Consider the following 12259-nt stretch of genomic DNA (forward strand, 5'->3'; position numbering starts at 1 on the left):
CACACAACAGTGCTGAGCTGCTGTTGGAGGGGAGGCCTGCCGCAGCCACTCCCGCTTTCAGGGTTTCATGAAAACCAACAGTCAAGAGTTTGTCCATATTTTTCACTCAAACTGGTGAAATGGGGGCTATTTGAAGGTGGCGAAATACATGAATGGCTGGCTTATCCAGAGACTGATGGAAGACTTAAGAGGAATTTCGCCCCCTCCCACAGGAGGGGCATGAAGACTGGGTGGGCAACTTGCTCAAGCCTACTTGAGCCTCAGTTTCCCCCTCTGTGTTATGGACATAATATACCTGTTCATGGGGTGGTTCTGTGGCTCAAATGCTCCAGGTACAAGCCCTCCCACCCTCCTGATGAGGGATCTGTGTCAAGGCACAGGGAGAAAGTCTGCAGGTGTTGGAGTGAGACAAACCAGTCTTTGGACCAAAGGCCATGTGCACTGGAGTTATGGGAAAACTGAGAAAAGACCTTCACCCTTCGAAACATGTGAACCTTGAGGATAAAGAGAAAAACACTCAAGCTTCCAAAAGAATCAGGTGACCCTCAGAGCAGCGGGAAGTGACTGGCCTGGGGCCTCTTTTCTGCAGCCCAAGATGCCAGGGGATGAGGCACAGGTCTCAGGGCCCTCGGGGGTTGCATTTTGAGTCTTGATGAAGGTTCACTAGATCATCCAAGGCCATGGAGCCCCAGGTATCACAAGCCTGGAAGGGAAACCAGACACACTGGCCCCACGGCCACCCACTTTCCTGTCTGTGACTCAAGTCCAGCTCTCCTTTGAGTATCACAAACTTATTCCAGCTTAAAGAACTAAACAACCCTCTCTCACTCCCTGTGGTGTGAGACTCCGTAACAATCAAGGGTCCTGAAGAACAGATAAAGGCTGAGATGGGACAAAGGCCATCCAGGCTCGGCACATAGTACATCTTACCCTGTCGTAGGAGCACGGGGAACAGCAAGATCCCTCGGGGGTTTCCTTTTCTTGCCTTTAGGCCAGCCTCCTTTCCTTTTCTGAAAGAGTAATACACAGGAAGACCTCAGGATTGTCAACAATGATTGACCATATTTGAGTCACAGTCCATAATAGGCAACACACTAAAGAGTCCTCGCCACACTCTACTCACGTGACCTCTGACGTCCTGGCAGCTCTGCAGAGTAGAGATGGTCGTGTCCTGAAGATGAGGGAACCAAGGCTTGGAGGAATGCAATCATTGCCTGGGTGTCCCCAGCAGGTGCGAGAGCCAGGGATGTTCCCTCCCATCGTGTTATGACTGTATGTGCTTAGTCACTCAGTCGTGCCCAACTCCTTGCAACCCCATAGACCCACCACGCTCCTGTGCCCATGGGGATTCTCCAGGCAAGAATACTGGAGTGGGTTGCCATGCCCTCTTTCGGGGGATCTTTCCAACCCAGGGATCGAATCCAGGTCTCCCACATTGCAGGCAGATTCTTTACCATCTGAGCCACCAGGGAAGCCCAATCACCAGGAAGCATATGGTCATATGATTGGGCACAAACAAGAAAGCAACATGAGATTTGGGTGACTAGGTTCAAGGTGAGGGGGTGGGGATGGGGCCAGGCCTTGGTCCTGGAGGCAGGGTGTTAACCTCTGAGCTTGACTAGCTCAGCCTAGGTTCCCATCTCAGCTCCACTTGTGTCATGTGACCACAGGCAAATTAGTAACATCCCTGTGCCTCTGTTTCCCCACTTGTAAAATGGGAATCATAATAGCCTGAACCTTGTGGGTTGTAATGATGATTAAATGTGGAAACAATCATGTGGTTCTTACAACAGAGCCAGGCAAGCAGTAGGTGCTCTCTAAATGCAGGCTGCCATGGCCACATGCAGACCCCCTCCTGTGGCAGCCAGTTCTCAGGAAGGAGACCCAAGCTGCAGCTCTCTCTTCTGTTGAGTGTGTTTCTTGGTTCATCAATGGTGCCTGCACCCTTGCTGCCACTGGGATCCTGGGCCATGCTCAGAGCCTAGAGGGCTGAATAAGATGCAGGCTTGGCCCTCAAGTGGCTCAGTCTAATGGAGGAGGTCTGGGGCATATAAATAATGGCAACAACTTATTTCAGGGACTAAGGGTTACAAAATGATAGCCTGGACACCCTTGCATTCAGGACTCAGTTTCATATTTTTCCTAAACCAAACACACACAGGTGCCAAAAATGGTGGCAAATAATCCAAATGTGGCCTAAAAACCTCTGTTTCAGCTTTCCAGTTTTCCAGTTTTCAAAACTCCCTCCAAGACATGCCCATTTCAGCTTTCCCAAGGCCAGGAGATACACAGCTGGTCAGCAGCCCAGCAGGCTGGCTGGGAGAGGATCTGATACCATCACAGCCAAGCCACATGTGCTGAGGGCCTCAGGACAGAGGCGGTCAGGGCAGCGCCTGGCACTGGGGACTTAAGGAACAAGAACATAGAGCTCAGGCCATGCAGAGGCAAAAAGCCAGGCTAGTAATCACACGTGTTAGAGAGAGAATTCTGCAGAGCATCTAGCAAGGCACCAGGCATGCAGCAGGTGCACAGTAAACAACTCTCTTTCTCACTCCTATGTGATTGATTCCCGGAGTCAGAAAGGGAATGACAAGCCTTTCAGGACCCTGGAGAGCTCCTGGGTCCTGTGGTCAGCTCTGATTTCTGGTAATAAAAGCTGAAACCATCGCTACAGTCCGGTTCACCAAGAACTTTCCAACACACATGTTCCTGAATTTGAGTCTCACATTCCCTGCTCAAAGGAACTCTTTTAATCACCCCACAATACAGCAAGACACTCAGATAGATGACGTGACTTGGCCACCGAATGGCCAGGCTGAGAGTCAGAGCACACCGTGGCTTCTGTTAGAGCTGTGCCTTCTGAGGGAGACCCCACAGCTGCCTGGAGTCACATGGAGGTAGACCAGGTCACCTGCGCCCTGCATCACAGCGGCCTCCTCCCGTCTGCCTGTTCAGCTCCTCTGCTGAAGCACACAGGGAAAGTTGCTTGTTTTTAACTGGAGGAAACACTTGTATATATTTATTGTTATTTCTCTATATTCTAGTTTTAGAAATCAGAAATCAAAATAAAAGTGCTTATCATTTTACTGCCATCCCTGGCCCTTTGTTTCAGCTTCTTTATCCAAAGAAAATCCTTCCTGAGCGTTTTCTGCGTTTGTCCAGAAACCATAGTTACCGAGACAAAGACACTTGGAAAGGCTGCAGGGATGTTTTTCTCTGAAGCTTTTTTGTTCTCGCTGAATTTCTCACACAGGATTTAAACCAAATTGACTCTGCCCTAAATAAAGCCACGTCCACAGTGAGCTGATCATTAATTAGCACTGGGTGTTACTACATGGAGAATATTTCCCACACACTTGAGTACGTTAGTTTAAAAGGAAAAGCAGAAGTAGAACATGGCTGAGCAAGGAAAGACATTGCAAAAAAGTGCAATCAGCAGGCGTGCAGAAGATCAATGGATGGGCAAAATTCAAGGGGGAAATAAAATCCATCTCAATAGGATTCTTGACCAGCACGGACCTTTCATGTTCAGATTGCAACAGACAGGGAATTTTTGATATTTGGTTTTATACACCAAATTTTCTTTTACAAAGAAAATGTCCACTGGGAGTCAGCAGGGTGTAGCAGAAGGTACAGTGTGGGGGCTTGAGTGACAGGTATGGGCTGAGTCCCTGGATCGACGCACCATGAACCTGAGCCCCCTGTACCTCTGCAGCTCCTAACGGACACAACAAGGGGTAGCACTGCAGTAGGTGAGCTGACGTTTGTAAAGGGCCAGGACGTCTCGGCATACAGCAGCGTTCAGTGCATGTGTTCTTTTTATCGATAAGGGAGAAAAAACTCCAGAACGTATCAATGAACAGGATTCTACAAGGCAATCGAGCAGGTCTCAAGGAGAAGAACATTTTCCTGTGTGTAACAATCATATCAACCATTTGGGAACCAGACCAAAGCTCGATTGATGATTATAATCACAGTTAGGAAAAGGATCTTGGCTCCAGTGGTTTTACAACTCGCCCAGAAAAGTCCTGGTGATTTTCATGTGGGCAGAGCTTTGTTGAGGGGCATGCACCATCCCCCACCCCCACCTGAATACTGAAGATGTTTATTGCAAGATGTTATCTGCATCACATGTTTAGACACTGTCAAAGGCTGGCTTCCCACCTTTAGATATTATGGTCCTAGCTTAAAACAAAATTCTAGTTCATTTGTTTCTGAAATACACACACTGCAAAAGAAATATTGAGCTGACCAAAAGATTCATTTGGGTTTTTTGTTTTGTTTTTGTTTTTTTTTTATGTTCTTATGGAAAAACCCAAGTAAACATTTTGGCCAACCCAATACTTCTCTGTTTTTCTAAAAGGAGGGTTATTAGACATTACAGCATCCTGTTGCCTAGTTTCTTATCTCAGTTTTAACCAGGTTTGCAGACTAAAACCAGAGAGGTAATGATTCTAAGCACAGTGGAGGGTAGTGGTGAAAGCATGAATTCAGGAGTAAGACTGTCCAGATTCAAGTCCCAGTGACTCCGTGTGCTGGCCCTGAAATCTTGAGCACATTACCTAACCTCTCTGTGCACCAGTATCTTCCTCTGTGCAGTGGAGATACCAGCTCCTACCCCAGTATCTTCAAAGATTAAATGCGTGGGGTCAGGCACCCAGCTGTTAGGGTAGCTGTTATTGTTATTACAGTCAGCCCTCTTGCATTCTAAATCTGCTCTACCACCTTCTGCATCTCTTACCTCAGGAAAGTCATTAGTCCTTTCTGAGTCCCCCTCCACCTGGTAAGTGGAACTGGCTTGTTGAGAAGGTCATTAGGGAAGATCTCTGCAAAGGAAAGTACTTTCCCAAATCAATGCCATGATTTGGGATTAAGCCTTGTCTCTAAGAGATGAAAAGGTCCTGAGTTAAGCTCATTGCACATTTCTCTGGGGGCATGACAGACACTGCCAGTCATCTTCCTAGTATCTATTCTGGCCTCCTCCGTTAGGAATTGAAATTTGATTTTCAGCTGGGCAAGACCACCTGGAATAAAGCCTCCCATGCAACTGGCAGCCATGTGACTAAGTTCTGTCCATTCAAAGTAAACTGAAGTATAGTATGGAACTTCTGGAACATATCATTCAAGGAAGGAACCTATTTTTTTTTTAACCTCTTCCTCCTACCTGCTGGCTGGAATGCAGACATGAGGGCTAGTGCTCAAGCAGCCACCATGGATCATAAGGCATCATGATAAGGACGGTGAAGCATTATGCTAAGGATAGTGGAGCAGTGAGGTGGCTCTGGGTCTGGGTCTCTTCTGACTGTGGTATCAGTGTGCTTGTGTGTGTGTGTGTGTGTGTGTGCTCAGTCACTCAGTCATGTCCACCTCTGCAATCCCATGGATTGCCCACCAGACTCTTCTGTTCACGGAATTTTCCAGGCAAGAATACTGGAGTGGGGTTGCCATTTACTTCTCCAGGGGATCTTCCTGACCCAGAGATCGGACCCATGTCTTTTGTATCTCCTGAACTGGCAGGCAGATTCTTTACTACTGAGCTACCTGGAAAGCCCAAATTACTATTATCTGGGGAGTTTTTAGTTATGTGAAGCTGAGCCTAATCCCAACTGGTGCAGAGTACTGCTTCTTTTTGGTATTTCTCAGCAGACCTGGTTATGTCTCGCTGTACTTTCACAATAATAAAGTAAAAAGAAAAAAAGTGTTTTTGTGCACCTATTATGGACCAGACCTTTCAGTATGCAAGACTTGTTTAGTCTTGAGAAATTCCTTTAAAGTAGTGAAAGGTTGTTGTTGAATCACGCGAATACACCAGGATTCTTGGCCCCCGGAGGAGAAGAATTCAATCCGGAGCCAGAGACGAGGCTTGATCGCTCAGAGCTTTTGTGTAATAAAGTTTTATTAAAGTATAAAGGAGATAGAGAAAGCTTCTGACATAGGCATCAGAAGGGGGCAGAAAGAGTACCCCTCTGCTAGTCTTTAGCTGGATGTTATATAGTCACTAGCAGTCTGTTAATGAAAGAAAGGAGTGTCTTAAAATTCAGAATGGCACCAGGCCCCTCACCCATAAGATGCATTTTGGGATAATCTTGGCACCAAATGGTTTATCCTGGGCCATAAAATGATTAACTTGAATCTTGAAGAAGGGCAGACCACCATACAAACAGTTTCATTTACATAGATTAGGGGAACAATATCCATCCTGGTTTGTCAAGTAGGTTCTGGGCCAAGAGGCAGAACCGACTTGGAGACAGAGTTTGGGGTAAAGGCATAGTACATTAGCATAGCTTAAGACAAACATTTCCATAAGAAAAAGGCATTGGTTATCTCTAGACTCGAGAATAGCTAACTTCAGGCGAAGCCGGGTGTCATTATGGCAACACAATATTTTAAGAGAAACCTCCCTTTAAATTTGTATAGAGAAGGAAAAAATATTGCTAGTTTGTTTCCTCCTGCCACTTAAGAGAGATAAAAATGTCTGACACTTGCAGGCTATTTCCTCTATTTGGAGACCCCTGGCCTTCCTGCCTGTTACCCTCTCAGTAGATAATGTTATAAGGCTTTCCCAGTGGCTCAGGGGTAAAGAATCCACCTGCAATGCAGGAGATACGGGTTCAATCCCTGGATCAAGAAGATCCCTTGGAAGAGGGCATGGCAACCCACTCTAGTGTTCTTGCCTGGAGAATCCCATGGACAGAGGGGCAGGTTACAGTCCATGGGTTGCAAAGAGTCAGACATGACTGAGAGTACACACAAATAATGTTATCCCTGTTTCACCAAGAAGTAACTGAGTCTTGAAGATTAACACACCTTGTGCAAAGTGTCACACCTAGAAGATGGCAGAGCCGCACTTCCAATACCCATCTGTCTGCCTTCCAAGACCACCTTCTTCCCACTTAGCCACCACTCAACTACCACGGTGCCCTCCATGCCAGCCCTCACCAACTCCCTTTCCCACACAGAAAACGGACTAGGTCATCCCCCAGCTAAGAACTGCTCACCTCACCCCAGAACTTTCACCCAAACCCCAAGTTTCCTGGAGTAGTCAGGCTCAGGAGCCAAACTCTTTAAGATCAAATCCTGCTCTGCCAATTATTGTGTGACCTTGAGCAAGTTCCTTGACTTCTCTGTGCTTCGCAGTGTCATGAAGGTTTGAAAAAATAATGCCCAGGAGTGCCAGCCCAGAACCTGGAGCACAGAACATGTTTAAGACGCAGGTGTTATCACTCGTGTTATGACGCCATGACATTGCAGCATGCGAGGCCCTCCAAGCCTGGCCTGGACTGCACTTGCCTTTGGTTCCTCTAAGTCCTGCTCCTTTGGGTCCCCCGGGTCAGTCAGCCTAACGTGCTGCGTGGGCAGAGATGCCAGGTCCCGGCAGTAGGTTTGGATCACAGAGCTCCCGGGTAGTAGGCTGCCCGTCCCATTTGGAGGTGGGAAAAGGAATTCTGTGGGCATTAAAACAGCAAAAAACAGCCACATAAGGTCTGAGATACTGAAATCACCATCCCGCCTAGAGTCTGTCCAGCACAGGGACTCTGTGATGTGAACATTTGTGTTTGAAATGCCCACTGCTGCTGCTGCTGCTGCTAAGTCGCTTCAGTCGTGTCCGACTCTGTGGGACCCCATAGACTGCAGCCCACCAGGCTGCCCCGTCCCTGGGATTCTCCAGGCAAGAACACTGGAGTGGGTTGCCATTTCCTCCTCCAATGCATGAAAGTGAAAAGTGAAAGTGAAGTCGCTCAGTCGTATCCGACTCTTAGCGACCCCATGGACTGCAGCCTACCAGGCTCCTCCATCCATGGCAAATGCCTACAACCTGAGTTGACGGTCATTTCTCTTGGCTCAGCCCCCAAGTCCCTTGAGTTAGCTTCACACCATCAGCAACACAATCCTCTGTGGAACCATGGGTTCCTCTTCACAAAGTCAGGGCAAACTTCAGACCAACTTGACAAGAGTTGTTGAAAGGTCTATTCACACCACAGGTACTTACAGGATGCCAAGTGCATGCTGGGTGTGGCAGACAACCATGTAGAACTGACAAACAGTCCCCCTGGAGTTTACATTGTGAGGGTAGGGGGTTAAACCCAAACACACAGAGTCCTCAGAGCACCACATGGTCCTTGGTAGGCTCTCAGTAATGTCACTTATTTTCCTGACATTTTAAATTGGTGCATTTACAGAAATCTATCCTCTGAGAATGTTGAGGATATTGTCTGCAGTCAAATAAACTCCTGACCTCCTGTGAATGAGGCAGAATGGTAATTATGATCCCATTTTACAGATGGGAGGGAGGTGGGAATGGGACACTTGATAGCTCAGATCTGAGGCTGCAACTCCAATATTTTGGCCACCTGATGAGAAGAGCCGACTCACTAGAAAAGACCCTGATGCTGGGAGAGATTGAAGGCAGGAGGACAAGGGGACGCCAGAGGACGAGATGGTTGGATGGCATCACCGACTCAATGAACATGAGTTTGAGCAAGCTCCGGGAGATGGTGAAGGAGAGGGAAGCCTGGTGTGCTGCAGTCCATGGGATCGCAAAGAGTCAGACAAGACTGAACAACTGAACAACAAATAGCTCAAATCTGTTAGATGTATGCACAATCCCCCCTCCCCCCACACACACTTAACTATCGCTGTGACTGTAGATGAAGTACCCGGAAGCAGATTGATTCCAGAAGGATGCCTAGAATCACACAGGTGGGAAAGGCAGGTGTGACTGAACCCAAGCCTCCTGGCTACCAGTCCGAGGTCTGTCCTCTGCCTTCAACCTGCACCCCATGTGCTTCCTCATGGGGAGGGGAAGGTAACAACTTTCAAGTTACCATTCTGAAGTGGTATCCTGGTTCAGTTCAGTTCAGTTCAGTCGCTCAGTTGTGTCTGACTCTTTGCGACCCAATGGACTGCAGCATGCCAGGCCTTCCTATCTATCACCAACTCTTGGAGTTTACTCAAACTCATGTCCACTGATTCGGTGATGCCATCCAACCATCTCATCCTCTGTCCTGGTAAGTATTACTTAACAACCACAATGCAGGAAACAGATCCTGCCAGACAGTTCTGGATGCTGACTTGTCTGGGGTTGAGGAAAGACAAGAAGGTATCCACTGACTTCCCTCTCAGCTTCCTGGGAAGGGGAAATACAGCCAAGAGTGATGACAAAACCCAGCATTCTGGAACTTTCCTTGGCTTGTATCCACATGGCCAAGCCTGATCCAGTCTTGCAATCCATCACTAGGACTATTTTTGTTTTTTTAATGGTATTTTTGTTTTGAATCATAACTTGTGGGTATGACTCAGAACTAGGGGGGCACTCCCATGGGTTATGGTAAAAGGCAGACAGCACCCCTCACTGGTCCTTCAGCACCCGGTCCTTCAGCACCCAGTCCCCTCCCTGGAGGCCACATTAGGGGGCTCTTCATGGGCCCTTCCAGAGTTAGTCTGTGCATTTACAAACACTTCTGTACCCTGCATAATGGCGAGAGGGCACACTGAACTTTACTTCTTTTGTTGAGTATGTCTTTGAGTACTTTCCGCACCAGCCCATTTAGAGCTGCTGCATTTTCTGGTGAAGGGGGCCTGGAATTCTGCTGTGAGGAGGGGTCTTAGAGCAGTTAGCAGACCCAGTAAGAAATGCATGTTCCTCCTGGCCTTGCACACATAGCATTTCATGCATGCAGTGGGCTCTCTAGAAAACTGGGTTGCTGGGTCAAAGGGCATATGTGTTTCTAATTCAGATAGACTCTGGATGTCACATACCCCTCCACAGGGCTGGATCCATTTTACACCCATCAGCAGTGAAGGACTCAACTTCCTCTCGAGGATCCCTGCCGTTGGACCCACAGGTGAGAATCCCACCACCTCCCTCTCTGCTCACATCTCTTTATGGCTCCCCCTGACTTTGGCATGAAGTCCAGACCCCTTAGCCTGGTATTCAAAGCTCCAGGAAGCTGGGCCCTAATGTCTCAACTAGTCTCACACCCATCCAAATGATATAACTGACTCCAAAAGGTGGTGATAAAAATGGGTGATAATCAGACCCTTTGTTCATGTTATCCTATTTAATCTTCAGCATGACTCTAGTTGCCATGGCAACACCCACAGGTAGGGAAAGAAGTTCAGGTCAGTGACTCTCCCAAGTGCCCAGAGCAGGGCAGGGCAGATAGGACGCCCCCCACCCCAACCTTGGGTTGCCAGGCCACAGGCAGCAGCTGCAGAAACAGCAGTGGCTGACAATGCAGACTTCAGGGAGCTCTAGGTCCATATTAAGTCCCAGCTCCTAAGTGGGCAAAGGGGTTGCAATGGTGATTGCTTTGCCTAATACTGAGGCTCTAGAATGTTCTGTGACCTGCTCAAGATCTCCAATCCAGAGACAAGTGGTGCTTGTCCTGGGGCCTTGGCCTCCTCACTGGCTGGACAGTACAGTGGTCACACCTATACCTCAGCTAGAACTTTTGATCCCAGGCTCAGCTCAGCCACCTATTAACCACATGGTCTCTTGTTCCTCAAGTTTTCTCAGTTGCAGGACTGGGCTACTAAGAGGCACTGGTTATTATAGTGCCTGGCACCCAGGAAGCAGGCTATCGTTAAGAACTGCTGGTAGCCTAAGCCTCCTCAAAGTCCTTATTGGAACATGATAATCCAGTCTGCAAGTTCAACTTTAAGTTCAAATGCCACCTGCCCGCAGGTGACAGAAACACATTAGCCAGGAGCAAAATCATAGGGCTTATCATGAAGGGCAGGAAAGGGCTTTTTCTGCATAAAGGAAGGTTCTGGACTGAGACCTGGATCTTTCCAGCATCAGTGTCAACATTTGCGCTGTAGACGCCAAAGCTTTGACACCCACCACCTGGGCTCGAATCCTGGTTACGTAAGGACCCGCGGGGCCGCGTTCGAGTCACCGAATGTCCTCTATTTTTCACTGTGGAGCACAGTCCCCGCCCCCAGGTCGCCAGGTCTTTACGCGGGACAGGTGAGAACAGATTCGCTGAGCCAAGAGCTGCCCGAACGCCGCACAACGCAACAGCTCTTATGAGCAGAGTCGCCGGCTGACGTGCGCGCGCGTCCGGCCCCAGCGCAGGGGCCCGGGATCTCAGGCTGTCACCGGAGCAGGGGTCACCCCTCCATCAGCACCGGCGGGCGCAGACAGCGCCGGACCGGCTCTGGGGCCGCGCTGGTGAGGGGAGGAGGTCATCGGCGCAGGGCCGACGGGGGCGGCAGCAGGGGGCTGACAGATGGGCACCTGAGCTTAGGGACGCGCGGGGAGCGGACCGGCCGGACGCAGGCCCGAGTCACGTGCCAGGCCCTGGGCACCACCCCGGGCATCCACACCCGCGCCGCGGGGCCGGGTTGCACCGGGACGCGCCCACCCCGTCCCGGGGAAGACCCCCCAAACTCCCAAGGAGCGGGGCTCGCGCGACCGAGGGGAGGGGCCGCAAGTCCAGCCACTGACCCGCAGCCTGGCCGCTGTCCCGCTGCATGTCGCCCGCCCGCCCGGGCCGCCGCCTGGCCTCGGCCCACCAGGTACGCCCGCCCAGCGCCTGCCGCTCCGCCCCGCGCCCTGGGCTCCGTTTCCGCCCCGCCCCGTGCGCCGTAGGCGGGCCCTCTGGAGGCGTCACTCGCTGAGCCGCTGCGAGTGCCCGGGGTGCGGGCTTTGTCCACCCTGGACCGCGTCGCGCCGCCTGGACGTGGGCGGGCGCGTAGGGCAAGAGTTACAGCTGCGCAGGGTGCTCCGGGCTCCGGCGTTTCAGAGTAGCCGGGGACTGGGCGGGGCCAGAGTGGAAGGGGCGGGGAGTGGGCGGGGCGGAGAAGTGGGCAGCCCCGCCCCGCTACCGAACCCCCACCTTGGTTGCTGCGGGTCCCTCCACCCGCCCCCTCAGTTACATAAGTGCCCCTATTTATACGTCTCTGAGTATTTTCAAGTCACACAGGAATACATACTGTATTAGCACTGTGGCGTAATTAGAAAACTCAAAGCAGCCAGCCCCCTCTCCCTGAATCCTGCCCCTCAAAGCCAACAACCTGTTAATCCACTGGAGTGCCTCCTTTACGTTAAAAAAAAAAAATCAAAATACATTTTCACAGATAATTCTAAACATTTAGAGATGGCCACGAGCTGCTCCACCCCTTCAGTGGCAACACTTCCACATTCACATGTCTCCATCCAGCTTGTGGCAGGTGACCTAAAGGCAGTCATGAGTTCAACACACTCTCTGTGTGTAATTTTGAGGTTGCCTATATGAATGCACGATCCCTGGAG

The 12259-nt window shown here is 50.0% G+C and overlaps 1 protein-coding gene across 1 annotated transcript in view; it reads right to left on the reverse strand.

Annotated features, from left to right (window-relative positions):
- The window catches only part of LOC100298890 (high mobility group protein 20A), a 31853-nt gene extending 20295 nt beyond the window's left edge, over positions 1–11558 (reverse strand). Inside the window, exons 1-3 of the mRNA XM_010806309.4 lie at positions 11453–11558; positions 7291–7445; positions 931–1010 (exon numbers count right to left, since the gene is read on the reverse strand). Of these exons, the coding sequence (XP_010804611.1) occupies positions 931–1010; positions 7291–7445; positions 11453–11480 (263 nt within the window). The 5' untranslated portion in view covers positions 11481–11558. The remainder of the gene's footprint in view (positions 1–930; positions 1011–7290; positions 7446–11452) is intronic.
- Positions 11559–12259: the final 701 nt, after the last annotated feature.

Source organism: Bos taurus, chromosome 6 (assembly GCF_002263795.3).
Source record: "Bos taurus isolate L1 Dominette 01449 registration number 42190680 breed Hereford chromosome 6, ARS-UCD2.0, whole genome shotgun sequence".
NCBI lineage: Eukaryota > Metazoa > Chordata > Mammalia > Artiodactyla > Bovidae > Bos > Bos taurus.